The 27,284-nt window shown below is 44.6% G+C and overlaps 4 protein-coding genes across 16 annotated transcripts in view; 2 read left to right on the forward strand and 2 right to left on the reverse strand.

Annotated features, from left to right (window-relative positions):
• Positions 1-382: 382 nt before the first annotated feature.
• On the forward strand, positions 383-7,069 carry nle1 (notchless homolog 1 (Drosophila)). 3 transcript variants are annotated; one of them, XM_061248927.1, is made up of 13 exons: positions 383-487; positions 1,217-1,357; positions 1,626-1,843; positions 2,487-2,566; positions 2,677-2,753; positions 3,319-3,416; positions 3,794-3,986; positions 4,519-4,654; positions 4,795-4,841; positions 5,632-5,834; positions 6,203-6,362; positions 6,480-6,550; positions 6,636-7,069. In XM_061248927.1, the coding sequence occupies exons 2-13, from the start codon at positions 1,223-1,225 to the stop codon at positions 6,646-6,648; spliced, it is 1,431 nt and encodes a 476-aa protein (XP_061104911.1). In that variant the 5' UTR covers positions 383-487; positions 1,217-1,222; the 3' UTR covers positions 6,649-7,069. The 3 variants fall into 3 exon arrangements, with proteins under 3 accessions (XP_061104911.1, XP_061104909.1, XP_061104912.1); XM_061248925.1 differs by having other exon boundaries at positions 1,222-1,357; XM_061248928.1 differs by having other exon boundaries at positions 387-406.
• Positions 7,070-7,717: 648 nt separating this feature from the next.
• Positions 7,718-15,433, reverse strand: slc25a1a (solute carrier family 25 member 1a). Of its 3 annotated transcripts, XM_061248930.1 has the most exons (11): positions 15,325-15,433; positions 14,993-15,220; positions 14,263-14,370; positions 13,826-13,925; positions 13,599-13,737; positions 13,159-13,243; positions 12,635-12,739; positions 12,217-12,332; positions 10,422-10,495; positions 9,571-9,723; positions 7,718-9,375 (listed from the first exon to the last, which is right to left on the reverse strand). In XM_061248930.1, the coding sequence occupies exons 2-10, from the start codon at positions 15,102-15,104 to the stop codon at positions 9,609-9,611; spliced, it is 954 nt and encodes a 317-aa protein (XP_061104914.1). In that variant the 5' UTR covers positions 15,105-15,220; positions 15,325-15,433; the 3' UTR covers positions 7,718-9,375; positions 9,571-9,608. The 3 variants fall into 3 exon arrangements, with proteins under 3 accessions (XP_061104914.1, XP_061104913.1, XP_061104915.1); XM_061248929.1 differs by having other exon boundaries at positions 14,993-15,386; XM_061248931.1 differs by lacking the exons at positions 14,993-15,220; positions 15,325-15,433 and having other exon boundaries at positions 14,234-14,370.
• Positions 15,434-17,968: 2,535 nt separating this feature from the next.
• Positions 17,969-26,985, reverse strand: LOC133132177 (uncharacterized). The gene is made up of 7 exons (XM_061247426.1): positions 26,877-26,985; positions 22,385-22,514; positions 21,772-21,991; positions 20,544-20,611; positions 19,793-20,020; positions 18,830-18,912; positions 17,969-18,544 (listed from the first exon to the last, which is right to left on the reverse strand). The coding sequence occupies exons 1-6, from the start codon at positions 26,912-26,914 to the stop codon at positions 18,856-18,858; spliced, it is 741 nt and encodes a 246-aa protein (XP_061103410.1). The 5' UTR covers positions 26,915-26,985; the 3' UTR covers positions 17,969-18,544; positions 18,830-18,855.
• The window catches only part of LOC133132176 (rap1 GTPase-activating protein 2-like), an 85,051-nt gene continuing 81,675 nt past the window's right edge, over positions 23,909-27,284 (forward strand). For all 9 annotated transcript variants that reach the window (XR_009709082.1, XR_009709083.1, XR_009709084.1 and 6 more), the window contains exon 1: positions 23,909-24,042. Coding sequence is in view for 5 of the 9 variants with exons in the window: in XM_061247412.1 (XP_061103396.1) it covers positions 23,993-24,042 (50 nt within the window). In the remaining 4 variants the exon portion in view is untranslated. The remainder of the gene's footprint in view (positions 24,043-27,284) is intronic.

Consider the following 27,284-nt stretch of genomic DNA (forward strand, 5'->3'; position numbering starts at 1 on the left):
ATACACACTCAGTGAACACTTTATTAGGTATTTATTAGACTGCTGTAGTCTATCCATTTAGAGGTTTGAAGTGTTGTGTGTTCTGAAATGCTCTTCTGCATACCACACACACTGTAATGTGTAGTTATTTGTGTTACTGTCACCTTCCTGACAGCTTCAACCAGTCTGACCCTTCTCCTCTGACCTCATCAACAACCCACAGAACTCTGCTCACTGGATGTTTTTTCACACCATTCTCTGCTGCTAACCTAATAATTTGGTCACTGAGTTCAGTTAAAAAGCAAGAGGTATTTTATAAATTCTTCCCCTGCTGTTCCTAATGATGCAAATATTTAAACTCCTATTTCCACAAGAGGGCAATCTCGTCTTTGTTGCTCTTGCCTGTCGCTCGAATATATCGTCACTGGTATGTAATCATCATGCGCTCTTTAAACAAAAAAAAGAAAACACGTGTGATAGCTACTTGTCAACTGAAGATAATTTCCAGGCAAGTTAGTTAGTTTCATTTACAATATGTTTGCTTAATAATATTGTTGATTTAGTTGTTGGTGTCAGATGTTCTCGATTTAAGAATCGTCCTGTACACGTTTTGTAGTAAACCGTGTACATAGCTAGCGAGTTAAATTTCAAGATAGAACGATTCAGATGTTATAGCTATATTCTGCCTATGTGGCCATCAAACTTTGTACTGATTTATTTTTGAGATATTATTCCCCATTCACCTAACCTATCTCGTCAGACGATTCCCTGTAACCATAAGTCTGTAACTGTAACGCGTTAAAAGCCTTAACGTAACGTTTAAGTCTTAAAAGAGGTATGAAGCTAGACACAAATAGCAGTGTATTGGCAGTTCATGTTTCCGCAAAAATGTCACATTCATGGAATAAAATAGTTTTGGAGAAAAAATGGAAAAATATCAAAATTAATATACCTCTCTGAACATATCTATGCTTATGGATCTGTATCTTAATCAATGATTATGATTAAGTCGCAGAAAATAAATCCATCTTGCTATTTTAACCCGGAATTTAACGTTATTTGTATTTGTCTGACACTTTTAGAGGCGGCAGAGAGGTTAATAATGAACATATTTAAAATATTTAATATATTGATTTGCTGAACATATTTAACGGTTATCGGTGTGTACGCCTTTAGAGGTTGCGTGTAAATCGGACCTCCCCTCGGGAACCTCTTTTGCTTATTGGCTGTTTTTCAGGACAGGATGAGTGAGGAGTCAGAGCGTCTGTTGATCCAATTTCAAGATGAGGGTGGCGAGGCCTTGGGGTCCCCCTTTGATGTGCCTATGGACATCACCCCAGACAAACTACAGCTCGTCTGTAATGCACTCTTGCAGAAGGTATGTGGGCCTCCGTTACAAGGCACTGGTTTGGTTAAAACCCAAAATGGGAGCAGCTGAAGTTGTTGCTGTTGTCGATGTTCTTTTTCTTCTTATTCTGTGGTTTAAGGGTGGTACTGAAGTGATGCAATCTGTGTGTTTTTCTGTGGCAGGTTTATTTTGATTGGTTCAAACAAGTCCGCTCTCTTCATTGCAAACGGTGTGGGGGGCGAATCACAATGTCCCATCGCTGGCCCACATGTTTTGCATCCTCTCCCTCTCCCGCCAGGAGGAGCCGGTGCCGTTGGCGTTCTTCGTGAACGAGGCGGAGATCGTGTCGTCGCTCCGCGTGTGTGTCCAGGCGCTGGACCTGGAGACGGAGCGGGTGCTCCCGGTGGTGTACCAGCCCCAGGCCGTGTTTCGAGTCCGCGCGGTCGCCCGCTGCACCAGCTCCCTGCAGGGACACACTGAGGCCGTCATCTCTGTCGCCTTCAGCCCCACGGGAAAGTAAGTGCCAGGCCTGGGGCTGGTGCATGAGTGTGCTTATGGCAGTGGTCCTCACTCCTGGTCCTGGAGAGCCACAGGGTGTGCTGGTTTTTGTTTTCGCCTTAATATCAGCAATCAATTCAGAGCCAAGAAACCAGGTGACATGAGTTAACTGTGTAATTAACTGCTTTAATTCATCAGTTAAGTGCTGAGCAACAGCAAAAACCAGCGCACTCCGCGCCTCTCCAGGACCAGGATTGAGGACCACTGGCTTACGGCCAGTGCAGAGGCTTCTGTTCTTTTCCCCCTCATGGCTCCGCTTAAACTAGAACCCTTTCTGGCTCAGGACCCCACTCTCACTAACCTCTTATCCGATGGCCTTTAAAGGCTGCAGTGCAATGTCTGTATAACAGACTTTCTTATTGAAGTACTGTATATACTATATATACGAGGCTGTCATTAGATTACATGTGTCTGTATAAGACTTGTCGCCTTTTACTAAACTGAATGCAAACCCCCCCCCCAACAATGGAGGGATTATAAAATACGGTAACATCGGGGTGGTTAAGGTGGAATGTAAGGCACGTGAATGTATGAATTTACATGGTGTATAGTTTTAGCTGCAACATTTGATCCACTGCTGTGTGCGCTGCGTGGCGTCTAGGTACTTGGCCAGTGGGTCGGGGGACACGACGGTGAGGTTCTGGGACCTGACGACAGAGACGCCTCACCACACCGCCAGAGGTCAGTGCGTAATTCAGCCGCGCTTAGCCCCGTCGGTTTCAACACCGTGTGTGAAAACGTATCGCGTTTCTCCTCCTGGAGAGATGGTGATATGGGAGTCTCTCTTTCAGGACACACTCACTGGGTTCTCTCAATTGCCTGGTCGCCTGACGGCAGGAAGTTGGCCTCGGGGTGCAAGAACAGCCAGGTGCGTGCCCGTTCCGCCCTTTTCTCAGAATAACCAGAAACTTCATGAACAAACAGAAGAATATGAGAATGTAAGATGAGAACCAGCCATTCCACCTGTGAAAGGTTATCATGTACTGAACCTGAAGCAGGGGTGTAGGCCTGAAATTACTGGTTTATTAGATGAGATCATTTGATTACTTTATTTGCGTGACAAACCACAATAACACACACACAGCAATCCAGGTAATACAGATAATGGCAGTGTGACAATGGACAAATGACATGCAAACTGCACTACCTGCCACCAAAGTTCTCTTTGATACACATGCCTTCCTGATTGCACCACTCCAATTGTACAAGGCCTGTATCCTGGGATATATCCTCTGCATGGATGTTAAAGCTATCACAACTAATTTACCGACTTAACAGTTTGACTGAATACGGACTGAAGGAATAGAAGGTATCCAGCACTGCAGTTGAGCACCGTTAAGGGTCTCCGACTCTCCTACACGTCCTGGTGGGCCGTATATACAGAGGTGTATCTGTGTGGGCTGACTGACGGGGCCCTGGCGCTGCCCCCCCAGGTGTTCCTGTGGGACCCCAACACGGGACAGCAGATCGGGAAGGCCCTGACTGGACACTCCAAGTGGATCACATGGCTGTGCTGGGAACCGCTGCACCTGTGAGTGTTTTCAGTGTTCATTTCATTTCACTGGGCATTAAAAGAGCGAAAAACAGTCAGAAAGAATAAAGAAATGATGTCATTAAAATGTCATTACATGTGTTTATAAAATCAATAATTTGTGATATTTCTGTATCTACAAATTACAAATTCTAATCGCAGGTTGTATGGTGATATTCAAACATACAGATGAAGAATGTTGGCTTGATTGTAGTTTGATGCTATGATTTAGGCACGTTTGTGCGTTTGATCACATGGTGTCCATTTTGCAGTTTTCCTTGCCGTCTTATTCTTAGACTTATTCTTTCCCACCCCAGGTCAGTCCCATTCTCTCTCTCCCCCTCTGTCGTACTGATTCTCCCCTTGCTCTCCTCCAGTAACCCAGAGTGCCGGTATCTGGCCAGCTCCTCTAAAGACTGCACGGTGCGTATTTGGGACACGGTCCTGGGGCGCTGTGAGAAGATCCTGACGGGGCACACTCAGTCAGTCACTTGTGTGAAGTGGGGGGGAGACGGCCTCCTCTTCACCTCTTCTCAGGACCGCACCATCAAAGTGTGGAGAGCCAAAGACGTAAGTCTGTGCGCGTGTGCTTGTTCTCCACACACAGTGTGTTGGGGTATATTGCTGTACGTGTGCGCCCGTGTGTGTGCGCCCGTGTGTGTGCGCGCGTGTGTGTGCGCGCGTGTGTGTGCGCGCGTGTGTGTGCGCGTGCGTGTGTGCGTGTGTGCGCGTGCGTGTGTGCGTGTGTGTGTGTGTGTGTGCGTGCGTGTGTGTGTGCGCGTGCGCGCGCATGTGCTTGTTCTCCACTCCAGTGTGTTGGGGCATGTTGCTGTATGTGTATCCCTGCATGACACATCGTGTCACTTGTAGGGAATCCACCAGTATATGTGTGTGTACAATGTACAAACGCTTTTGGTGTGTAGAAGTGGTGACTTCCAGAGGTTTCACGATAAGATCCGCACCACTGTCGGGCCCTTGAGCAAGGCCCTCAAGTCCACAGGGGGATTGTACCCTGCTGAGTCGAATGAACTGTAAGTTACTTTGGATAATAACATATTATTATTATTTTTAATTATTCAAATGATATCACACTCTGTTTCAGGGGGTGCAATGCCGCACCCTGCAGGGCCACGCCCACTGGGTTAACACCCTGGCGCTCAGCACGGACTACGTTCTCCGGACCGGAGCGTTCGATCCCGCAACCGCCACCATCAACGCCCAGGATCTCACTGGGTCACGTCAGTTATCTCCCTGTCTTATGCTCTGTCTCTTCTGCTTTGGTCAGGCCTGATCATTGTGTGTGTGCATATTTATGAGATTGTGCTTTCAAGCCATATCTACATCAGACTCTTAAGGTACATTTGTGTGTTTTGTACAGTGGAGCAGCTGAAGGAGAAAGCCCTGCAGAGATATAACAGTGTGAGGGTAAGTCTGGTGTTTGTGTGTTTGAGTTTGTGATCACGGTGTACTGTATGGTGTGAGGGTTCAGAGTGCACATTGATGTCAAAAGTTTTCTTCCTAAGTAAAGAGGAAGAGTTCACACACTGTATATGTTCCCACATATTGCAAGTGTAATAACACCAGAAATTAAAGTTTCGAGTCTGACGGAGGACTCAAAATGTTACTTTCTGGTGTCATGAAATTCATGTGTTCAGTGTGCAGACTCTTAAGTCTTTACTCTATTTTTCAGGCACTTGTCTTGAGTTTGTGGATATGTGTGTAATTTGTAGATTTCAAACATTTGCTCCCTCCCCCTTCTTTCTCCCTCCCTCCCTCTCTCCCCCTTCTTTCTGCCTCCCTCTCCCCCTCCCTCCCTCTCTCCTCCCTCTCTCTCTCCCCCTCCCTCCCTCTCTCTCTCTCCCTCCCTCCCTCCATCTCTCTCCCTCCCTCCCTCCCTCCATCTCTCTCCCTCTCTCCCTCCCTCCATCTCTCTCCCTCTCCCTGTCTCTCTCTCTATCCCCCTCCCTCCCTCTCTCCTCCCTCTCTCTCTCTCCCTCCCTCTCTCTCTCTCCCTCCCTCTCTCTCTCCCTCTCCCTCTGTCTCTCTCTCTCTCCCTCCCTTTCTCTCTCCCTCCCTCCCTCCCTCTCTCTCTCCCTCCCCCTCCATCTCTCTCTCCCTCCCCCTCCATCTCTCTCTCTCTCCCCCTCCATCTCTCTCTCTCTCCCTCTCTCCCCTTCCCTCTCCCTCTCTCTCTCTCTCTCTCCCTCCCTCGCAGGGTCAGGGGGCGGAGCGGCTGGTGTCGGGCTCTGATGACTTCACGCTGTACCTGTGGAACCCGGCGGAGGACAAGAAGCCCCTGGCGCGCCTCACGGGGCACCACGCCCTCATCAACGAGGTGCTCTTCTCCCCCGACACGCGCCTGCTGGCCAGCGCCTCCTTCGACAAGTCCATCAAGATCTGGGACGGCAAGACGGGCAAGTGAGTAACCCTGCTCTGTGAAATACCCCCCTCGCTCTAGCACCAAAGCACCTGGACATTGGGCAGACATCTCTCACATCAACTGATGGTCAGGCTTGTAGTAGTGTAGGTTTATGAGCCTGGCGAATGAAGTTAGGTGGCACCAGAGAGGCAAAGATTGTGTGTCTGCCTGTAAGCATTTGCGCATGTACATGGGCACTTGTGCGTACGCACTTTTGTTTCTTTGCGTGTGTGTGTGTGTGCGCACATTTCTGTACACACTGCCTCATGACAGAGGTATAAACGGGGCAGATAAAGGCCGCTAACACGGTGGCTCTTGGTGTGTACTTGGCTCTGGAGGTGCTAGTGTTGGGGCTCGTGTTCTGCAGGTACCTGAGCTCCCTGAGGGGGCACGTGGCGGCCGTGTACCAGGTGTCCTGGTCGGCGGACAGCAGGCTTCTGGTGAGCGGGAGCAGCGACAGCACCCTGAAAGTGTGGGACGTGAAGACGGGCAAGCTGAGCGTGGACCTGCCTGGGCACGCCGACGAGGTGAGCGCCCTCTGCTGGCCACGGCCAGGCCTGCGGGTTTCTGCACCAACGCGGGTCTGCCTGATTTTTATTAGCCTTTTTCTGATGCTGTGTGTGTGTGTGTGTGTGTGTGTAAAGGTCTTTGCTGTGGACTGGAGTCCAGATGGACAGAGAGTGGCCAGCGGTGGGAAAGACAAGTGTCTAAGGATGTGAGTGACTTCAGTTCCATTTTGTAAATCGCAGATCAGAATATACTTTCCATTGTTTTGATGCTTGTAACTTCCATTTTTCCAGATGGAGGAGGTAGTTCTTCAGCAGTTATCTGCACTGTGCAAAAACTTCACCAGCCTGGTGCCTCGCAACCCGGCATCACCGTGCATCACCAACGGACCGCTAAAGGGACATTTTAAAGGAGCTCAGAGTGAACCTAATCCTTTACCCACAACGCACCTCTCTGCCCAGTGATAAAGACCTTCACTGCCTCGAGGTCAAGTCATGTGAGGGTAATTGAACCACTGCTTCTCCATGATGATCTTCACTTAATCCTTACTGTCTTTGGAGGTGATGTCATACATGGAAATTGATATGGATGAAGTTGCAAGCTCATCTTTGCTTTGTATAAATGTCTCTATATTTACTCATTTTCTGAGTAAATGCATATAAAATACGGACTCCCCCATTGTTCGCTACTTCTCATTCCTGTTTTGAATAAATGCACCAGTCCAGTCCTCTGGAGTCAGTGACAGTCCCAAAGTATTTTTCCGCATGACAGAGCTCTAGTAACGTGTAGATCTACTGATATCTGTCATAGCTGTGAGTATAAGATTTGCTTAAAATCAGAAGTATACTGAATCACAATGAATCAAAGAAAACAAATATTACAAATCTTATTTACTTTTGATTTGAAGGATGTCATTCGATTTGATAGATGAGGAATACACATGGCATTCACATTTCAACCAATCAGTGGTGCAGTTTAGTGGGTTTCTAGTCAAAAGTGGAAGTGATTACATACAGGATTGATGCACCCATGTCAAGCATACTTCACATTAAAAGCAAATGTGAACAGGCTTAATGACCAATTCAAATGCAAGAAAGCATTCTTGCACAGGGCCCTTAAGGAAGCTTTAAGGTTTTACTACTACAAAAGAGTAGTATTTATCTTATTAAAAATATTATGCAGTGTTGAGGCCAAACCAGGATGCAGGATGGAGCCTTGGGCCCAGTGAGAGATCTGGGCATGGTGGCACAGTTAGTCATATGGAAGTTTTGCGTAAATATACCTGGTGTGTTATACAATACTGTGTACTTTTCTCTGAATTCAGGACTGCTGCGTAGGTGGTTTACTTTTCCATAACAGGAATTAGGCAACACAATACAGGTTTTTCAGTTTATTCAGTCATTTAAGTCCTGAAGTTGTACACCTCTGACCCAGGTGAAGATGATAGGTGAAATACATTTCAGAGGCTTGCACAGTAACTTGTTGGCAGACTGCTGGCGGAACACAATCATGCATTTCAGAGGAGAAAGAGTTGTGTGGATCTGCAGTTTCAGGGATCAGCGCCAGCACCAATTCTGTGTGTTATTCTGCACTCAACATTTCACAATCCACAAATGGTTATCAATTATTACATTTGTCAATCAAGTGAATAAGGTTTTGCTTTATCGTGCACAGCAACTTAATGACGATGTCATAATTCCCTTTGGTGGTCAGTTCTGAAATCTGAAATGTTTGTCAAATTGTTCGGTACTGAAGCACACAAATGCATTAGGAGCTCCAGACGTTACTGGCCAGTTTGTCCACACTGCACACTTTCTCATAATAAAGCAATGAACACAGTCCAAGAAAGCCATTGTCTTTTTCTCCATTTCTGAAAGACATGCTAAAAATAGCAGTAGGTGGTGGAACTGACCATGCCTGTGCAGGTGCTGCGTAGATTGTGCTGAAGAAGGCCACAACAATAAAGGCTTGGCACAAGGCTGTGTATTTTTGGAGAGGTGAGGTTTCTTTCATCTCTCTGAAGTCTTCTCTCTGAAGCTGGGATGGGCAGTCGTGTTCCAGAGGGCCCAACGTTCTGAAAGTATTCAGAGGTTTTGGCATACTGCTTTCATCAGTGAAATGGCTCTTTATGCTGATGGTAGTCTTGTTTAAGTTTCTAGTGTACTCGCAGGTGCACTGTACAAGCTAATTTGAGAGGAACTACCAATCAGAGCCTCTGCTTTCAGGTAGGCAACAGCGAGTGCTTAACACTTGGCAGCAAATCCAGTAAGTAATCCGACAAACTGAAATGATAACGCAGCCTATTTCTATTTAAAATGTACTTTCCGGTTAGGAAGTGATGTTCACTTGGAACACCAGGGTGTCTGACTTATTAACCAAACTCAAGCAAACCGATGAAAGCAGAGGCAGAACAGAAGCCAGCGGACAAGCTGAAATGACCCATCCCAGCTGCAAAAAGTTTGATTAAAAGCTTACAGGCGTGAGTTTAGATGCACTGGCTTAAGGCCAAGACAAGCCCTTGAAAAAACCAACATTAGATTAAAAGCAACATTTAGAATCCATGTCAACTTTTCGTGAATGAACGACTGACTCATCCCCATCCTAATTTCGCAAACCTCTCTCTACGCCAATGCCATAGAGTGCTACCCAATGCTAACTAATGGCTTCAGCTGGCAGAACGCTATCAAAGTAAACGGCAAGGTTGCCACTCGTAAGACAAGGTTAAGATATGCCCAGTTTTGCTGGTTTATGAATACTCTCCATGCTTGGAAGAAGTACAGCAAGGCCTTTTAATGAAAAAAAACATGAGGCCACATATAGACTGATGACATTCAGATGGGCGTACAAATAAATGTGTCCCCAAAGAATCGTGGCTGGCTGCATTTATAGGCTGTTCGCACTGATCTCGGGCCTCTTGTGTGCCTCGAATGCAGATGCGGACTTCACTGTGAAGCTGAGTATATTGCCACTGGTCACTGATATACTTAGTCAAAGCTTGGTGAAGTTGAAGACACTTCAACTGGTGTGGTTAAGCTGTAAAAGACACAAATGGAAACAGTGCTTGTCAACATACGTAATGCATATCTCCCTATGTTAAGTTAGAAAAACTTTGTGCGTACAAACATGGCTACTTTCCCTCTATATCTGACTAGCTCACTCCTATTCTCCCATTTCTTTCCTCACTCCCCTGTCTCTCCCCACATATCTTGTCTTTCTCTTCTCTCTTACTTGCTCTCTCCTTCCCCCACTCTCCCTCAATTTTTTCTTCATTCCGTCTTCCAGAAGTTGTTGAGCGTCTTGACGACTTCTTCGTAGATGACAAACACTATGGCCACGTCCAGGCACACTCTCCCCAGCCGTGGTACAGTGCCCTTGTAGAACCTGCAGAAGGACCACACACAGGTTATGGCACAGCTGGTCTCTTAACCCAGACCATGAGATCTCCAGATGTTTTCAGAACAGCTTAGTCATGGGTCAAATTCTCAGTTATGCCATTTGCAGTACCGTGGTGCATCTTCTGGACACCCCCACTCACTGCTCAACCACTTCCTAGCATCGTCTTTTTAAAATTGCCCCTTTGAGTCTCCTTATATTTAACCTACCTTCACTGAATTGGATAATATTTATGGGCTGGTTTAATCTTCTTTCCCCCCCCCCCCCCCCACAATGCTCCCAGCTGAGAGTTACAGGAGAAGGCAGCGGCCTTTCCCCAACAGAGCACATGGAAGAGGAAGCTGCAGTATGTACGATTGGTTCCTGATAAAAACAATAAATCTGGCAGTCTGATTGGTTTTTAATCAAGCTTTAACCAGCATTGAGATACACAGGTCCAATTGGAGCCCTGCCTAGATGAGTTCAGGTTGATTAAAAGAAGCAACTGACCATTGGGTTATTGGCGAAGCATATCTCTGAAAGTTAGGTGGACTTCCATCAGAGTGTCAGCCTAGTCATAGTAGTGGCGGGTTATGAGGCTGACAATTGAAGCTAGCGGGCAACAGAGAGCGTGTGCATGCGAGTGCCTTATCTGTGTCGGGGTGGGCACTGTGTTTTGGCCAGAGGGGACCAGCAGCAGCACTCACGCTTGTAGCCCCTCATTGCGCAGTATCTGGAAAGCACAGTCCACAGTGTTCCTGTATCTGTGAGCCTCCAACCCCTTAACAAAAACAAAACACAAAAAACAACACTAAAATCACAAACGCACACACACCAGGGGTATACCCTACTTTTTTCAGACCTCCATGTTATTGAACATGATGGCCCATGCCCAAATCAAAAATTATAAAACTGTGTTTTATTAGAATATAACTGTTTATTTTTAAGATGACAACTTTCAAATAGGGACATGTGATCCAATTCACTGCAGTCCATTTAACATTCCGTATGATATGCACACGGTTTTAAATGCAACCAGCTGAACAAGTCCTCTCCTGAATGAAATGTAAACCTTTGATTTCACAAGGCTCCTTTGGGTCTCTACTGTGGGGGCTGGCAGCTTCATAATAAGATTCACTCTGCGGAGTGAAGTATTCTGTGCCATCTTAGAAATGCAGTTTGACCTGCCTCCACAGATAACTGCTGGCTCACTGTGGACAGCCGGCAGTTTCTATGGGCATGGATAGCTTTCCAATGCGTCGTAACCTGCGGAAAGCCTGCCGGTTTTCTGTGAGCCTGGGAAACATCAACCATAAGCTACATCTCATCTTTACTTAATTTTATCTTATTTTAGCCAACACTGTTGTGCAGAGTGACCTATGACAAACAACAAAGGTGTAAAACCTAGGTTGTCATATTCCTAGTGTTTTTTGTTTTTTTTCTTTTCTTCATAATTTCCACTTTCTGCACCAGTGTATCGTTCAACGATGGGAAAACATTTAAGACTAAGAGATGCATAGCATTTGGTATAGTGTTATGTCATTCAGCCCTATTGTTCAGCTACAGTACTGCCTGTAAAATGTTATTTACTGTAAACCATTCAGGGCCACATTTTCTCCTGTTAAGCAAGATGAGCTGTTATACAAAGCTAAGGACTTACTGCAGAGCACAGCAAATGCTCTCGTCCTGGCATCTCGTGAAGAGAGGCTGAAGGTTTGTGCTAATTTGTACTAGAAACATCCACTTTGCTTAGACACTCGTTTTCATTGGTGAAATATAATAAGCATAATACAGTCTCCACATATACTGACACAAATTGACAATTTTTCCTCATTACTTAAAGTGAGGTATTTACAAAGAACCCTGTTTATTTGTCTGAGAAAATTAAGTGGCGAAATCAGGGCCTCTTGTGCTGATGCTCTGCTAATAATGCAGACACATTACATTATTGGCATTTGGCAGACGCTCTTATCCAGAGAATCATACAGTTGATTAGACTAAGCTGGAGACAATCCTCTCCTGGAGCAATACAGGGTTAAGAGCCTTGCTCAAGGGCCCAACGGCTGTGCGGCTCTTATTGTGGCTAGACCGGGGATCGAACCACCGACCGTGTGGGTCCCAGTCATGCACCGTAACCACTTCGCTACAGGGTCATGTACCGTAACAACTTCGCTACAGGGTCATGTACCTTGACCACTTCGCTACAGGGTCATGCATCTTAACCACTTCGCTACAGGGTCATGCACCTTAACCACTTCGCTATAGGGTCATGCACCTTGACCACTTCGCTACAGGGTCATGTACCGTAACCACTTCGCTACAGGGTCATGCACCTTAACCACTTCGCTATAGGGTCATGCACCTTGACCACTTCGCTACAGGGTCATGTACCGTAACCACTTCGCTACAGGGTCATGTACCTTAACCACTACGCTACAGGCCGCCCATATTTGCTGACACATTTGGTGGCCTTGGGTCGTGTGGAGCCCTACACACACGCACCTGCATCCTGGTCTTGACCACGTCGAGCGGCGTGTTTCCAAACACACTCACGGCCCCAGCTGTTGCCCCGAAAGCTGCCGTCGCCAGGGGGTGCATCTCCCGCCTGGGGTCATCGCCTAGGGAACACGACCTCTGGTCAAACTGCGGATGTCTGTCTCTGCTTCCGCACACACACTCAACTGTTTTACACCTAACAAAGGGCAGTTCCACTGGCAAAAAATGAGTCAAAAGCACTTTTACATTTACCGTAATACGGCATCTAGTACCTCACCCCCAACATTGGCCTTTACTACTCTCAGCAAACAAAAAAGTATAAAGTCATAAATTCATAAAAGATAGACCACAACTGGGGTGAATATAGTAGGGGCATTTCAGCTCCCTACTTTAAATATAACGGCAATGAACACATCAGTCTCACCTTTATACCAGTTGCGGAGCAAGTTCATGATGTAGAAGCGAATAGCCTGGTTGGAGCCTTGTTTCAACACGGTTGCTGTCAAGCCCTGGTAAGTCCCTCGGATTCCTATACACAGGAACAAACAGCTTTCCTGTCAGACACTGGCAACACATTAGATATTTTCCCCTGAGTAATGAGGATTACATGTCTCTGGGGACCACTGGTATTTGAACATTCTGCCCCACTGTCAGCTGTTAGTGGAAAAGCTCTGTATGTGTGTGCCTATGACACCCAAATCCTCTGTCACTGGTTAATCTATGGTATTAAAATCAGGATTTCCTGGGTAATCAGGAAAACAAAAAGGAAATAAATTGGATGTAGGTACATCACTTGAAATATTTCCAAGGATGCAGCCTGTGCGCTAGTGGCTACGGTACATGACTGGGACGCCGAAAATGAGCTTTTTGCTAAGTAAAAACTCTAAAATGAAGATCTTTTTCCAGTGCTTGTGACATGCAAACACAGGAGCAGCGGCATTTCTTAACCTTCGGCTCTGATGATCTCGCTCACGCCATGGAAGAACCCTCTGTAACGAGGCTGCAGGGAACACTGATCGTGAATGAACTTCACCTGAGAGAGAGAAATTGAGAGTTAAAACAGACAAAAAATGGAGGCTAACACATTTTAGATGTAGATAAAACTGTACAGATCTTTTGAATTCTCAATACATAAATAGGACAACACCTGTATTAATTTCTTTAAATGGATCTTTTTTCTGTCATGCTCAGCAAAACTGATTTGCATGGCTTTGCAATGAATTGGCAAGAGAAACTACTCTAGAATTCATAATGTAAATGCAGCTTATTTCTGTATAAACCTCAGGTAAAAGATACTTGATAATAAAAGGAAATTATAGTGCAGTTTGGCCAAGCCGACGCGACACGTTCACTGCCGGCGGGACACAGGAAATGGCCGCCCTGCTCACCTTGATGGTCTCCATGGGACAGACCACAAGGACGGCCTCTGCCACGCCCGCCCCAAGCCCGCACAGCAGGCTGCGCGTGTTGTCCAGGCGACCGTTAGCATCCCGCATGGGGTTGCTTAGCAACTCAAAGGTGCCGAACCTGGAATGGGGGGGGGTTGAGCACAGACTCAGAAACAAACAGCCCAGGGCCCTTTGCACCCTCTCTCCCTCCTTTCCAGTGGTCTTACCGGACAGCAGATTTTGGAATGGACCCATAGAGCAGGGAGCTAAGGCCACGGTATAGACCCCGCAGTCCATGATCCTGGACCGTCAACTTCACGCAGTCTCCTATGGTTCAGAAGACACAAAACATTGGGACATACACATACATGTGCACATGCACAGTCAGCATACAGTCTGGTCAGCAGGGTTAAGGTCAGTCCTACTTCAACAGGCTCAATTTCTGAAATTGAATTCAATGTTCTATGACTATTTCTTTTTCCAAGTCATTAATTCAGGTTCATTTCAGGAACTGAAATTCAGCAGGACCCAACCCTGCTGTTCAGGCCCAGGTATGTGGCCTGTCAATTCAATGTGCATAGAGGGCCATGCCCCAAAATCTCTCCCCACGCCAATGTTCCACCCCCAAACCTTACCCCCCTCCATTGGCCTTTACAGCTCTCACCAATTCCCCTGTATCTGGGTGGGTTGGCTCTCTCGTCCAGCTGCAGTTGTGTCTTCACATATTCTGTGGGGAAGGTTATGCAGATCTCAATGCCCCCTGCGATTCCACCTGTGAGCACATGAGAAAAGATGATCCCCTCCTGGTCAGAAAAAATTACTGTCAATTCTGCTGTGGGGTTAACGGTGCTATTTATGTTCTAAAATACAACGGCTCTGATCGCAAATAGAAACGAGTATAACTATTAATTAAACTAATTTGATCAACTTAACTACAACCCCCACTCCCTCCCGTGCAGCAATAAAGAATGGGTGTGACGCTGGTTTGGGAGCTAGTTCAAGGTATGCGAGCAATGCGCTCCTAAAATAGAAATAACACAGGGTCTGCAGTGCAGCTCGTCGTGGGTAGAGTAGCTACCGATCAATATGTTGTTGATGGGTGTTAGCTAATGCATTTGCCATAACGCAAGAGTACAGGTTAGCAGGTGAGCACAAGGGGGTTTCTTGCTGCACAAATTAGCTTCGTTAAAATTCTAAAACAAAGCATTTTTGACATCTTAGTGGCTAGCTAGCTATCTATCTAGCATTTGAATACAATTCAGAATAATATGCCCGAGGTGTAGCTAGTTAGATCGATCCACGCACCTCATTGGTCGCAATACAAAGTGACTCGCAAATGACTGTGATTATTTGGTCTGTCTCGGCTTAGGGGAACAAACAATCAATTAACATACCTGCTAAAATAGCTTTCCCTGGGTGTGTTATCTTTCTGCCCCCGATCGCCGCAGCGGATAACGTTCTCTTTGGCGAACCCCACTTGGAGATTTCCGGCGAACAACGCGACATCGCCGTGCCAGACACAGCACACAAACTGGGGGATGGACTCTGGGTCAATACAGCGGGATGCGATTGCTGGGAGCATCTTCGTCTCAGACTAATACGATCACACGGTGCTTCGGACACTGAAAACGGTTTCCACAAAGACGACATTACGTGTATAACAGATTACTATTCAAAGCAAACTGTATTCAATGAATGGCGACTTAAAATTGTGGTTCAAAACTACCTGGACAACAACTTAGCGACCGCACAATCACAGATTCTGTTGTTGAAGCGGGAAGTCATGAATAATATATTAGGACATGTCATGAGGACATGTCGACGGTCCAATCAAGTGGTCCAGTTGAGTACCATTCGCAATCGATATTTTTCATATTAATGAAATTGATGACCAATTGCATTACTAGATTTTTATGTGAATCCAATGGAATCTGTCTAACTTCGACGTAAGATTTTTCATTGGTCAGTGTTCATGAAATGTAACGGGATTTTATTGGCTGTACAAGAATCAGGTGCCATTTTATTAGACGAGACGGGTGTGCAGATTGTGCATGTGTAAATTCACTGGTCGAAGACTGTAAGAGGTCGTTTACCCTAATGAATGAGGTGTAACTGTCTTGGGTTATGTGCCTAAAAATGTCGTCTATGCACTGCCCTAGAATATTCTTTTGGACAATAAACGTGCAACGTTCTCAGCAAATCTAAAGACAACGTTGAATTATTTTTGTAATTCTCAAGTCTGAATTTTATGGCAATATAATTCTAACACTATGAAGACCTATCTTAAAATGTGTAGCCGAGCTAGGCTAGTGTTTTTCGTTTCATTAAAAAAAGAAATGCTTGTACTTTTTGTTTCATTACATTACATTATTGGAATTTGGCAGACGCTCTTATCCAGAGCGACGTACAGTTGATTAGACAATCCTCCCCTTGAGCAATGCAGGGTTAAGGGCCCAACGGCTGTGCGGATCTTATTGCGGCTATGCCGGGATTAGAACCACTAACCTTGCGTGTCCCAGTCATTTAACCACTACGCTACAGGCCGCCCTGTATCAGAATCTTGAATCTTTTCTTATTCTGTCTCCTCCTGTAAAACAAGCTGTTACTAAACATAACTAATAATGTAGGTTACAGCAGTTGGACAAACATCATTAGGTACACTAATTAATGGTTGTTAATGTATCTAGGTAGCCAATCATATGGCACCAACTGAATGCATAAAAGCATGAAGACATGGTCAAGGGGTTCAGTTGTTGTACAGACGCCAGAACGGCTAAGAAATGTGATCTGTGACTTTGACCGTGGAATAGTTGTTAGTGCCAGACAGGTTTGTTTGAGTACCTCAGAAACTGATACTTGTGCGATTTTCATGCACAACAATATAGAGTTTACAGAACAAAATGCATCCAGTGAGTGGTGGTTCTGTGGGCAAAAACACCTTATCAATGAGAGATGTCAGAGCATTACTGCAATTAGTTGCATTAGTTCATGCGCAGTGCTCATGAAGTAGAATTCTTTTGTACTTGCATTGTACTGCATTGATTAAATTCTGTAATAATCTTTACATAGTGTTAGATACTATTTAGCTTTGAGGCAAACTAAGCAGTAGTTACACTTAGGGGTAGGAAAAGGCAAGCATCGCTGGGCTGAATGGCCTGTTCCTGCCATTACCTTATGTTATGTTATTTTATGTTATGTTGTGTTTTGATGCTGTAGTTGTGCAGTATTAAGCAATTATCCTGTGAAGTGTCTGTCCCTGATGGTAAACTTATGTATAACCACTGTTCTGTCTGCAGTTTGTTCATTTTCTGGCATACTGTATGCTGCAAAACCTTTGTTTGGCACTGTTTCCCCTAATTTTGCTGTGTTCAGGACTAATCCACTGATAATTTGACTGACCATTTGGTTGCTTTGGAAATCATGGTGACTCATGTTGCACTTAAAATGACATTTCAAATTGCTCATTGTCAGACCTAATTTGTGATTGACACATACTGCTGATTAGCGTTCACCTTACAGTTATTTGATGTAGATGTCTTTGTAATTGTGATTTATTAATTTTCCATTTGGTGTTTAAGAAGAGTAACAACTCTTCTAGCTGTTACTACTACTACTACTACTACTGCTACTATTAACCATAGTCATAATAGTAATAATATTACTATTAATTTTATAACATAACTGTAAAGCTGGTCAAAAATAAGTTGTAATTTATATTGGTCCAACAAGTTGCCAATCTGCTCTACTATATATTATCAGCATTCTGACTTTTTCAGCAGTTGGTAATTATATATATTATATAGGAACTATAATATAGTAGGTAATTTACAAACTATTTGTTGAACAGTTTGACACTCACTAATATCAGTCCTTTAATGCCCTGATAGATGTCATTTAGTTTTTGAATATTGTAAGTGAGACTTTTAGCCAATGAAATTACCATGAATAATTGAGTAATTAGTGCCACAGAAGGGAAATGCTTGAGGAAGACCATAATGGAGTTTCAGAATAAATACTGGTGCAAAACCTTACAGCCTTTCTGTAATAACAGCAACCTGTTACAGTTGTTACACTTGCACAAATCTCTGGTAGCTTGTTAGCATGTACAGTGGTCCAACAACTGCACATGACCTGGTGTACCCAAGGGGTATATACCAAAATGGCATATTTTAATACCAAGTGCAATTTATTAGCAAAAAATAATTTATAATACAACAATATACTTAACAATGCCAACCATTTTACAAAGTGATTGTTTGTACAATATGCCAGCATTCAGAGGTTATTTCTTGCAATAATATGATATACTAAAGTGACTACAACAGTGAGAAACAAGTATCTCAAAATGCAAATCATTTTAATCCCTATTGTACAATGGTTAATACTATTATGAATCACAACTGTATATTAGTGTTTCAAAGTAGCTGTAAGAACTATGGTTATAAAATTGTTATTAAAGAGTACTATGTTATTGAACAAGAGAGACTGTGTTTCCTGCAGTGCTCTCACTAGAGTTAATGATGCACTGAATGGTGCACTTTTTGATGGATGAATCAATCTGTTTCGTTTTTGTGATGATATAATTTTGTATAATCTCTGTTCACTTGCCCTGTATGTTCTGTCACAGCATAAATAAGGTAAAGTGACAGATTTGACTATAGTCTTACCAGATGTCAAACCCTCAATTCCCCTTTGTCTTCCCTTTTGGTTAGCTACAGGAGGATTTGGTTAGTAACGGTTTCAAATACTGTATTAGCTTATGCCAGTGTGTAGAATTTGGAATTGGCTTTAACAGAAGATAAATGGTACTTTCAGCATTACAGATTACAGCTGACCTAAAGAGATGGATGGATATAAATCCACTGAGGTTTAATGTGTGAAGATGTTAACTCGTGTACTGAATGCTTATGTAGCTCCACTTCGCCCATTTGGTCTGGTCTGTTGTCCTGTAAGAGATCAAATTCATATGATTACAGTGATGAGTAATTCATCATTCTGTGTCATATAGTTTATGTATTTTTAAAAAAATATTCGCATAATCACCTACTAGACTGGACTGCGTACTGTATGTGAATTTACAGAATGAAATGTAAAAATGAAAGTTCCCAAATTAGCAATTGACTTTGATAGTTAAATATTCACTATGAGAGTTTAAGCATGCATAAGTTTTTTTTTTCTTTTCTTTTTTTTCAAGATTGATCGTTGATCGTGAATATACAATAAGTACACACCATTTATTTGTATTGTGTCAGCTGATTCACTTAGCCACTTTACCGCAAGCAGTTTTCAGGTCTTCAAATACTAGGCATTTGGCCTGGAAAGAGAGAAGAGGTGCATGATGAAAGAAGGAGAAAGAGAAGAAAAGGAAACCAGATGCATACAGTCACACCTCACTGATGAGTTCACTGCACTCAACTGACTGTTCAGGCTGAAGTAGGAGTTTATTAACACAGTAAAATGTGAAATGTGAACTCCAGAAATACATTAGAAATCTGGCCTTTATGCAATAATGTGAAGAATTAAAATGGTTGGTGCAGTCTTATTCAGTGAGAGCAATGTCCATGTGTACACAAGCCAGCCATCCATAGTGAATATTACCAAGCCTGAATTTAGATTCTCTATATCAATTACCCTATACCTTGTGTGTTTGTGTCCATTCAGGACACCATCTTGGTCTGCTATACTTGGTGACTATTCCCATTGAGTCAAATTTAGAGGCCAATCAATTTTTTCAACCAAAAATTACATGGTTCCCCATGAGCTGTTGTATTTTTTCACTGTATTTCCTCTGGGGGAGGGGAACACAGCAACTGCTGAAAACCCGTTTTGTCGGGTCAGATCTGAGGCATTTGATATATGACAAACAAAAAAGACAAATAAAGACAAATGTGCAGTTTGGACAGTTGGAGTCCGTTGAAAGGGGCCTTTTTTCAGACTGCCGTAGATGCTGAATAAAAAATAAAAAAATAATTCTGCTTCACTACAGCAGCAGGGACATTCAACAGCTATTTTGTATCATCTTAACAGCCAGCTCTTATCCAGCCTGCCTCATTTCAACCGTCTGCTAGCAGACCGGCGTAGTGATGATTGGCAATGGCAATGTCGGTGGGCTGAAAGCTGTTCTGAGAGCAGGGTGCTAGCAGGGCGCTGCGTGTGTACTGAAGGCGCACGCTCCCCCTGGGAGGTGTACGTACCTCGTGCCAGCGCAGGGTGTCCAGCGGGAGAGCCAGGTGACAGTGCGGACACGCGCCCATCTGGTCCCCGTCCTCCAGCCTCCTGTCCCTCCTCAGGGGCCCGTCACACCCCCACAGGGCGAAGGGTGTAGAACGCGAGGAGTGGGCCACTCCAAAGTGAGGCCTGGGGTCCTGCTGGAAGCTGAAGCGATTTCCTTGAGGGGAAAGTCCCAGGGACTCGAAATCCAGCTAGAGCAGGTAGAGGAAGGAGGAATTATTTCAGTGTAGACCATGTCCACTTGCCTACTATTGAGCAGAAATCTTGAGTACACTGGATGAGAAAGTTGTGATTTTCTGTAAATTTAGTGTACTTTAAATCCCGGGATTATATACTTATTTCCAGGGTTTCGCTGACTATATTCGGGAGCATATTTTTAAGGAAAGTAAATGACCTGTTTCAGTCCCATAAATATCACCTGCAGCTTCTCTTTAAGCTTCGCTGATGTTGTCCTTCAACAGCAATAACAACGACACATGGCTTAGGTGAAAGGCCTTCCATAGTATGGTTGGAAAATAGTACAAAGGATTTTTTTTTTTCATAATGCCCATCTGGTTAAAAAAATGCATGCATGCAGTATGCTGTATGCTTAGCAGACAGCACATTCTCTGAAGACACAGTAGTTAGGAGACCAGTTCTGACAAACGGGCAAACATAAAAAGGCAGGGGAACCCAGTGAGTCTTGGTGGCAGGCGACTGGAGGACTGTCGTTACCTGAAGTTTCTTTAGTGTGTCTGTGGTCAGGGACTTCATGCAGTACCAGCATGGCTCTGGGATCTGCCCTGCGGGAGACACATGAGAGCAGAGGCCAAAGTGAAGCTCCACTATTCTCCCTGAAAGGCACCAGTATGGTGAAGGGTTTGTGTGACACCATGGATTTTATAAACCATGACCAGCTCCCTTTCTTTTGCTTGAAGGGACAGTTCACTCTTTATTTTATTTCAGTTTTAGTGTTTTTGATTAGATTAGCCCACACAGTTTTTGTGTGCAATGAAGGGTGCTTTAGACATGTATCAAAGTATTTGATGACCTGCCAGCTTTACAATGGCTGGTATTGGGTCATTCAGGGGGTTCAGTGCCCCTGTAGCAGCAAGAAAAGCAACAACTTCATAAAGCATACTTCTTATTTTATCCTTAGCCTATATCTGTTGCAACTCTTCATCCATAAATTCAAACTTGAAAATTAAGTTGACAATGCAGCTGAAACTCTCTTCTGTTTCATAGTCAGACATAATCGTGGCTTCGGTTTCAATGTGTTGGTAGCTTGTGTAACATTAGACACTCAACAACAACATACGCAGGCAGGCTAGCTCTGAGCCAGACCAGCTAAGCCACGGCTCTCTGGCCATTTGCTTTGAATAGTTCTGCCATTTGGGGATTGAGAGGGAAAGAAGCACTGCTGCAAATATAAAAATGGTATTTATGTTTAAAATTGTGAAGAAATGCAATTAATCTGTTCACACGTATGTACAACCTCTGAGAACATAATGTTTCCGAGCAAGCTACTTTGGATTATCTGATTAAAAGTGCGTTTTCAATTTAACTATCTGTGGTTCCATTTCATATCAGGAAATGGTGCTTCCAAAAGTCTACATTCTAGTGCTTCCAAAGGTCCATTGTAACTGCACTGTACTTGGTCACACCCCTTGAATGATTTTTCAGTAGATAGATCCCATTGGAACAGTTCAGCTTCAGTGGTGGAGTCAGATACTTAATTTGAGTAAAAGTATTTCACTTCACGTAAAGTATCTGACTCAGGTCTGGAATAATACTGACACACAGTAGCTAGCAGGTTTGTGTATAAAGCGGCTGGACTTGCACAAATGAGCAAGGCGCCAATCTCCATTTGCCCGTATGCAGAATCTGCACAACATGGGGGTAGTCTGCCCCTCCTGGGGCTCCGAATGGTCCAATGAGCAGAGGCACGGGATGTCAGACTCACTGTGCGCACGGCGTGGGGCTTGGTTGTTGTGAAAGTGGCCGTGGTTTACAGTGCCCTGCCGTGACGCGGTGTCGCCAGGGCCGTCCTGCAGCGGTTGGGGCTCTTCCTGGCAGTTTGAGAAGCCCTCTGTCTGGTCGCTGCCGGTGTGATCACCCAGACCTTCTGGTGACAGCTCCTGATGGAGCTCAGAACATGGTGGCAGGCCCTCACCTTCCCCTGACTGAGAGGGGTAAGGAGAAGAGAGGTGGAGAAAATGAGAAAGGGATAAAAGGATGTGTAGGAAGGATAGAGAGAATACAGTGTTTGAATTAGCCTGCATTTTGCTTTAATTGTTCCAAATGTTAAAATTCTAAATGTTGGTACTTGACTATCAGGCAGATAAAAGGACCACAGTTTGCAGTACTGTATATCACAATGATCATCAGACATAATATAATATAAGGCACTGTTAGATGGGCTGTGGTTGGTTCTGACAGTAGTTAGCTGAGAAGGGTGACATGCTGTGATTGGGTCTGGCTTTAACTGACAGTAACTGATTGGTGGAAAGGCTGTTGGGTCTGGCTTTAACTGACAGTAACTGATTGGTGGGAAGGCTGTTGGTTCTGGCTCTGACCTGGTTGTGCTGGTCTGTTCCATCCTCCTCCATTTGCTCCCATGGGTCGAGCTCCTCTCCGCCTGGACAAAGGCATTGGAGCTGTGTGCTGTGGCATTCGCATGGGGCGCAGTTAGCCACCTCCTCATTACTGTGTGTGTATGTGTGTGTGTGTGTGGGTGTGTGCGTGTGGGCAAGAGCGAGGAATTGTGAGTATGCATGATGTGTGGGCATGTGTTTTTAGAAACAAGTGTGAGAGGTTGTTTGTGTGTGTGAAAGTGCTCATGTGTTTGTGAGTGAGAGATCATGAGTGTGGGCATACATTGGTGTGTGTGTGTGTGTGTATGTGTTTATGTTTGTATTTATGTGGAAATGTGCGAGTGATTGTATGTTGTGTAGTGAGAGGAACAACAGAAAAATAAGGCACTGTTAGAAAATAAGAGAGTGGAGCACAGATGGAGAAACAGCACAAAGACGTACATTATCACCACTCTCATAACCTGGCTGAAACTCCCTCTCCAAAAACAGGATTAGATAGCCGTTATAACAGAAAAACAATATGGTAAACTTTCCCATGAAGAAGGGAAAACAATTTTTCCACTTCCCTGGTCCTTAATCGCTTTAAACGGAGTGGCCTTTTCCACCGGCTGCCACCAAGCCCGGTCTCAGTTACAGAGGTCCATCTCCCGCAAGGTTATCACTCAATCTCACCGCCGATTACTCCAAGCTCATCCAAAATCCCCGACAGGATCACAGGACCCCAGTTCGGACCAGTTTAATGTCCTTACCAGCACCTGCAAGCTTGGCTGTCCCCCTGTATTGGTGCATCCCCCATGCTGACGAACGGCCGTCTGTCAGTGTCTGCGTGTGTGTGTTGTTTTCACTTCCCTGCTACGAAACGGAAACTGAGGCTGGTTAATATTTAATGTGTCTGAATGGCTCACAAGCACATTTGCTGTAAAGCGTAAGAGCTGCCGGGGGTGGGTATTCGGGGGGGGGTGAGGGGGGGGGGCTGTCGGGTGTCCCTTCAGTCTGGCACACCCTGTCCATCACCAATCCCCCGACCCCCCCCTCACCCCCGGGCCCACACTCTGCTTTTGGCAAGCCCGGTGTTAATAGAACACCTGTTCAAATTCACACCGTGAAAACAAACAATAAACAGCGTAATATTAAGGTACATTAAACTGCGTTTAGGATATCGATGCTATCATACATAACTATGGGGACTGGTCTCTCCTGTAATTTTTCCGGTCAGCCCTGCAGCAGCCGACGCGAAATGAAGCGTCAGGCCTCGTAAAGGTGCATCACTGCAAGCTTTTTCCGGGAAATTTATACTGCAACACAATTGTGTCTGACCCGTGGTTTGACCTGTGTTGTGCTGAGTCGCGTGTGCCAATATCCAACCCTCTGCAGCTTTTCAGCTTGCAGCTCCTCTGCCCCTCCCTCCCTCCCTCTCTCTCTCTCTCTCTCTCTCTCCATCTCTCACACATTCCCTCCTCTCACCAGCTCTCTCTCTCTCTCTCTCTCTCTCTCTCCATCTCTCTCCCTCCATCCCTCTGGCTTAGGCACGCTGGTGGAAAGTGAATCCCGCTCCGGAGGAAGACTCGGACCGCGGGGCGAGAGAAGGGGATGGCTTCGCGGAGGCAGCGCACCAAGGCTCGCTGGGAGCTGGTGAGGTGGTGAGTGTGGCCCAAACGCTGCTCTGAATCTGCGGGCTGGGGAGTGGGGAGGAGAGGGTGCCGCGCACACAGACGGGCCTGCTGCATATTCATCTTTCGCTCATAACGTCTCGCGTCGCGTAACAGTGACAGCCAACAACAGTTAGAAAGAATGCAGCCTTGCTGATTAACATTTTTTCTATTTACAGACCAACAGTCACATAGGTGTGTATGTGCACACACACACACATACACACACACACACACACTCCCACACGCACACCTGCAGACACACTCACAAACATACACACATACACACTCTGGCCCTACATCAGCAGTGCACACATTCCAACAGTCTGAGAGACTCACTGTGTGCCTGCCCTGAGAATTGATTTTTTTTTTTCTAGCTGATATTGTGACTGATTGCAGTTTTAGCTCACTTTCATCTACTCATAAATTATGGAACTGCTGTGGTGATAATTTCTTGTTTTTCTCATAACATGAATTTCATGCTTTTTGTATCTTTGCATAGTGCATTTCCATTCATGCTGTGCTTTAGAGGGTTTGCCACAAAGTTTAAATGTGTTTTGTCTCCTCTAAAATGGTAAGACAACACTCTCTTAGCTCTTGCCCTGCCTGGCTTGGCAGTTATATTCACATGCATCATGCCAAGGTCTTCAAATAAACTCCTTACTCAACCATGATGTAAAATAGTGACTTTCCCAGACTGATAAGTTCTTAAACTTTCTTTCATCCATGTGGCTTCATCCTGTGATTTATGAATGATGAGAACCATTACTGGCAAACAGTAGCCCTGATGTGCCACACTTTGATCTATTCCTGCGCTGGCATGAAGAAACTGGCTGTTGGCATCATTGTGCTGACATAGCTAAATTTGCCTGTGGAAACAACATTATCTGTGTCACCAACAAGATCAGATCCTTTTGAGAAATAGTCATCTTGGCAGTGCTTTTGCTCTGAGAATGACTGCTGTTGTTATGTACAGTACAAGTGTGTGCGTAGGTGTGTGTTTGCGTGTTTGTGTAGGTGTGTGTTTGCGTATTTGTACATTTGCGCATGCGTGTGTGAGTGTTGGCGTGTGGTTATGTGTTTTTTGGTGTGTGTGTGTGTGTGTGTGTGTGTATGTTTGCGCATGCGCGTGTGAGTGTTGGCGTGTGGTTGTGTGTTTTTTGGTGTGTGTGTGTACATGTGCGCATGTGTGTGTAGGTGTGTAGGTGTGTGCGTCTTTCTGTGTGTGTGTGTGTACGTGTGTGTTTGTGCATGCACAGGTGTGTAGGTATGTGTGTGAAGGCATGTGTTTGTGTAGGTGTGTGTGTGTGTAGGCATGTGTGAAGGTGTAGCTGTGTGTGAAGGTGTGTGTTTGTGTGTAGGTGTGTGTGTGTGGGTATGTGTTTGTGTGGTGGTGTGTGTGTGAACATATGTGTTTGTGTGTAGCTGTGTGTGTGAAGGTGTGTGTTTGTGTGTAGGTGTGTGTGAAGGTATGTGTTTGTGTGTAGCTGTGTGTGTGGAGGTGTGTGTTTGTGTGTGGGTATGTGTGTGTAGCCATGTGTTTGTGTGTAGCTGTGTGTGTGAAGGTGTGTGTTTGTGTGTAGGTGTGTGTGTGTGGGTATGTGTTTGTGTGTAGGTGTGTGTGTGTGCACGCAGGCATGTGTGGTTATGATCTTGAGTGCTGAGTCAGACAGGAAGCATCAGAAATGTGTCTGGGTGCCACAGATAAGGAAAGTGTTTGTGAGAGAGAGAAAAAGAAACTGAGAGAGCAAGAGAGATTGAGCATTGCAGCAACTATTCAACCCCTCCTATTTTCTCACTGCCCTGACTCATCTGCAACCCAAAGGAAAGGAAACTTTTCAATATGGACTTGTCTGTTTATGTGTTTCCTCTGTGAATGAGGAGTTAATAATAATAAGAATAATAATAATAATAATAATAATAATAAATATAGCTGCAAGCAGCGATTGACAGGGTCCAAGCAGCATAGCAGCAGTCAGCAAGCACAGAGATTTTGATTGAGCAGTAGTACACATGGACCAAATTTCAAGATGATTGGACCTTGTTAAGTCCATTTAATGTGATAAAAGGAACCCACAGAGGCACCCGGAGAACATCCAAGCTGCACACAGAAAGGGCTGGATTTGAACCAAGCTGGAAGGTAGCTGTGCTAATCCCTGGCAAAAGAGGAAGTGAAAAATGTACTTTTAAGAACTATGAATCGGGCAATCCGTGGGGACTGTGGATTGTGTCAGGAAAAGGTCCAGTTTTGTGTGAATGCAACCTTTTTTTCAGACATTATTAGCATTCATGAGATTAGACACGCCCACATAAATTTTCATTGGCTGTTTATTCAGCCACATTGTAACATTAAAACATTTCGAATAGTCGTTTGAAGTGGCTTGGTCTCAGAAGGCAACACACCAAACCTCCTGCAAGTTTGATTCATTATTGTGGTGCCCTGTATTGGCCAATTCGGCAGCGGGAAAAAAACTGCATTTTTTAAGAGACTTGGTCCAAGGAGGCAGTACCCCAAACTTCTATAGGCATTTAAACTAATTTGCTTCTTACAGCACCACCAGAGGGGCCAAAATGGGCCTGTGTCCATGGGACAATAGACTACATATGTGTACGGAGGTGATGGTCAGACATATGATTCACAAGTTACAGCTGTTTGATAAGAAATGGCCACACCCACAACATTTAATTGCCATGTCATGGACAAACAGTTTTGCAGTATAAAAAAAGTGATAACCTTTATGTGGGTTAATCCCCGTATCCTCATGGGGGCAATAGGTTTCACAGCAATACCCTGAGTAGTGTCGTGTTGGAGTCACTGAACCTACCTGCCAAGTCTAGTAGCTCTTCCGTTTTTGTTGCCCATTCCCTTTCAGCAAAGAAAAATAATAAGAATGAAAAACTGAATGAAAACAATCGGGTTCCAGCACTTCATGCTTGGACCCTTAATAATAATAACGATAATAATAATAACGATAATAATAATAATAATAATAATAATATAATTAATAATAATAATCATAATGAATAATGCATGAATTATACATCTCCCATTTCCCTCCCTGTAGATAGAATTGTACCAGATTTCTGGGGCCTGTATCATGAAGCAGGATAACTGAGCTAGCTGGATTATTACACAGAGTAAAACCTGATCCCTCCTAAATCTGGAACATGGACTGATGTAAAAAGAGCTGTTACGGAGTTTACTCAGTGCAGTTATCCAGATAACTCAGTGA

The sequence above is a fragment of the Conger conger genome, chromosome 7 (assembly GCF_963514075.1).
Source record: "Conger conger chromosome 7, fConCon1.1, whole genome shotgun sequence".
In the NCBI taxonomy this organism is placed as follows: Eukaryota; Metazoa; Chordata; class Actinopteri; order Anguilliformes; family Congridae; genus Conger; species Conger conger.

Coding starts and splice junctions, on each gene's coding strand:
- slc25a1a (XM_061248929.1), bottom strand. CDS start 15,248: ATGTCGTCTTTGTGGAAACCGTTTTCAGTGTCCGAAGCACCGTGTGAT. Junction 13,738..13,825: donor ATTCCAAAATCTGCTGTCCG/GTAAGACCACTG, acceptor CCCCCATTCCAG/GTTCGGCACCTTTGAGTTGC. Junction 12,740..13,158: donor CGAGATCATCAGAGCCGAAG/GTTAAGAAATGC, acceptor TCCTGTGTATAG/GAATCCGAGGGACTTACCAG.
- LOC133132177 (XM_061247426.1), bottom strand. CDS start 26,914: ATGGGCAACAAAAACGGAAGAGCTACTAGACTTGGCAG. Junction 22,515..26,876: donor AGAGCTACTAGACTTGGCAG/GTAGGTTCAGTG, acceptor ATACACACACAG/TAATGAGGAGGTGGCTAACT. Junction 18,913..19,792: donor ACACCCTGCGCTGGCACGAG/GTACGTACACCT, acceptor CTCTCTTTCCAG/GCCAAATGCCTAGTATTTGA.
- nle1 (XM_061248925.1), top strand. CDS start 420: ATGCGCTCTTTAAACAAAAAAAAGAAAACACGTGTGATAGCTACTTGT. Junction 1,844..2,486: donor GCCTTCAGCCCCACGGGAAA/GTAAGTGCCAGG, acceptor CGTGGCGTCTAG/GTACTTGGCCAGTGGGTCGG. Junction 2,567..2,676: donor GCCTCACCACACCGCCAGAG/GTCAGTGCGTAA, acceptor TCTCTCTTTCAG/GACACACTCACTGGGTTCTC.